Below are 1,379 nucleotides of genomic sequence, written 5' to 3'. Positions count from 1 at the left end.
GCTCTGCCCGCTCCCAGAGAGGCTACAACAAAATATCTCGCCTTGCATCTGCCGATGGCAATTTTTTTCCCGGTCTCTCAAGGCTGTTTACCCCAAAACACATGGCCTCCTTTCTTTCTGCCAGCATGTCATATTGCCATCGTCTTAATAGCAGCTGAGTGGTGAGCAAAGGCTCCCGCAAAAGGAGGTCACCTCCTCAGGCTGGAAGCGAGCTATTTTAAGGAGAGGCTGGGGAATTTGAGCGCTGCCAGTGCGAGAGCAAGAGCGGAGCGGAGGCTCCTCTGGATTTCAACCCACTAACATTATAACAGACAGGCAGGCGTCAATGGCTTTCCATACCGCGAGTGTGAAGGAAGTGGCAGGGAGGGGGGGGGGGGGGGTTAAACCCCAGCCCAGCCTCGCAGATGGATCACACACGCCGCTCTCTCTGTTGTAGCGTGGGTCAAAATAATAGGAGTCAGAAGGGGAAAGATCCAGAGGGAACCAGCCACTGTCTCTTGTACAGATTTGTAGCGAAGCCTTCGCTGTAATTAAAACCTTACAGCCAGATTCATTCAATGTGTGGCTCTGCAGAGGGTCGGGGGTTGGGGCTTTTTGTCTGGTTAATGTTTTGTCGGGTTGTTGTCGTTGGTTGCTTTCCCTGATGGGGGGTGGGGGTGTATGGGGGGGAGGCTGGATATCTGCTTTAAAATGGAATTAGGCTTCAGGCGAGTGGCTGCCCGGCTGGGGGACGGGACCCCCGCGGAGGGCCTGGCCGCCCGCCTCTCCCCGCACCTGGCCAGGTGTGCATCCACACCGCCTTAACCGAAACCCCGGGGACAGGTCTCTCCCGCTCTGCCCACACCGAGCCTGGCGCCCCGGCATGCGGGATCCCCGTCAAGAGTCTGAGCGGGTGGGCTTGCCTCTTTTTTCGCTGGGAGCCATACGTGGGAGCGGCCTGGGGGGACCTTTCCCTCCGTGGGTCAGGGGGAGCCGCCCCGAACGCAGCCGTAGGTTTGCGGACCTCCGCCTGTGAGGCTTTTACTTGGCAGGCGTCCCCGCCTGCTCGGGTGCTGCTGAAATAGAGATGTTGGTTTTAGCGGGGACTGTTGTTGTTTTGTTTTCTTTTCAAATGAAAGAAAAAACAACAACAATTAAAAAAACCCTTCTGCTGGCAGAAGAAGAAGACGCCATCCAATTAGAAAAAAAGAAAACAAAACCCCACCGCTCTTAAGTGCCCATCTTGGAAGGGCTCAGGGCGAATGGAAACTCGAGGCTCTTTTAAGTCAGCAGAGAGGCTGCAATTTCTCCTGCGGTAGCGGCCAGATTCTCCCCCGAGCCAAGCGCCGCGCCGAGCCCTCCCGAGCCCAGCCGCGACGGGTCGAGCCGCCGGGCCGCCC

General features: G+C 57.1%; 1 protein-coding gene across 1 annotated transcript in view; it reads right to left on the bottom strand.

Moving 5' to 3' along the window:
• Positions 1–864, bottom strand: part of DLX6 (distal-less homeobox 6) — a 9,790-nt gene extending 8,926 nt beyond the window's left edge. Inside the window, exon 1 of the mRNA XM_009286529.1 lies at positions 775–864. Coding sequence (XP_009284804.1) covers positions 775–864 — 90 coding nt within the window. The remainder of the gene's footprint in view (positions 1–774) is intronic.
• Positions 865–1,379: the final 515 nt, after the last annotated feature.

Source organism: Aptenodytes forsteri, unplaced genomic scaffold (genome assembly GCF_000699145.1).
Source record: "Aptenodytes forsteri isolate BGI_AS27 unplaced genomic scaffold, ASM69914v1 Scaffold55, whole genome shotgun sequence".
Lineage (NCBI taxonomy): Eukaryota > Metazoa > Chordata > Aves > Sphenisciformes > Spheniscidae > Aptenodytes > Aptenodytes forsteri.
This window is presented reverse-complemented; position numbering and strand designations above follow the sequence as displayed.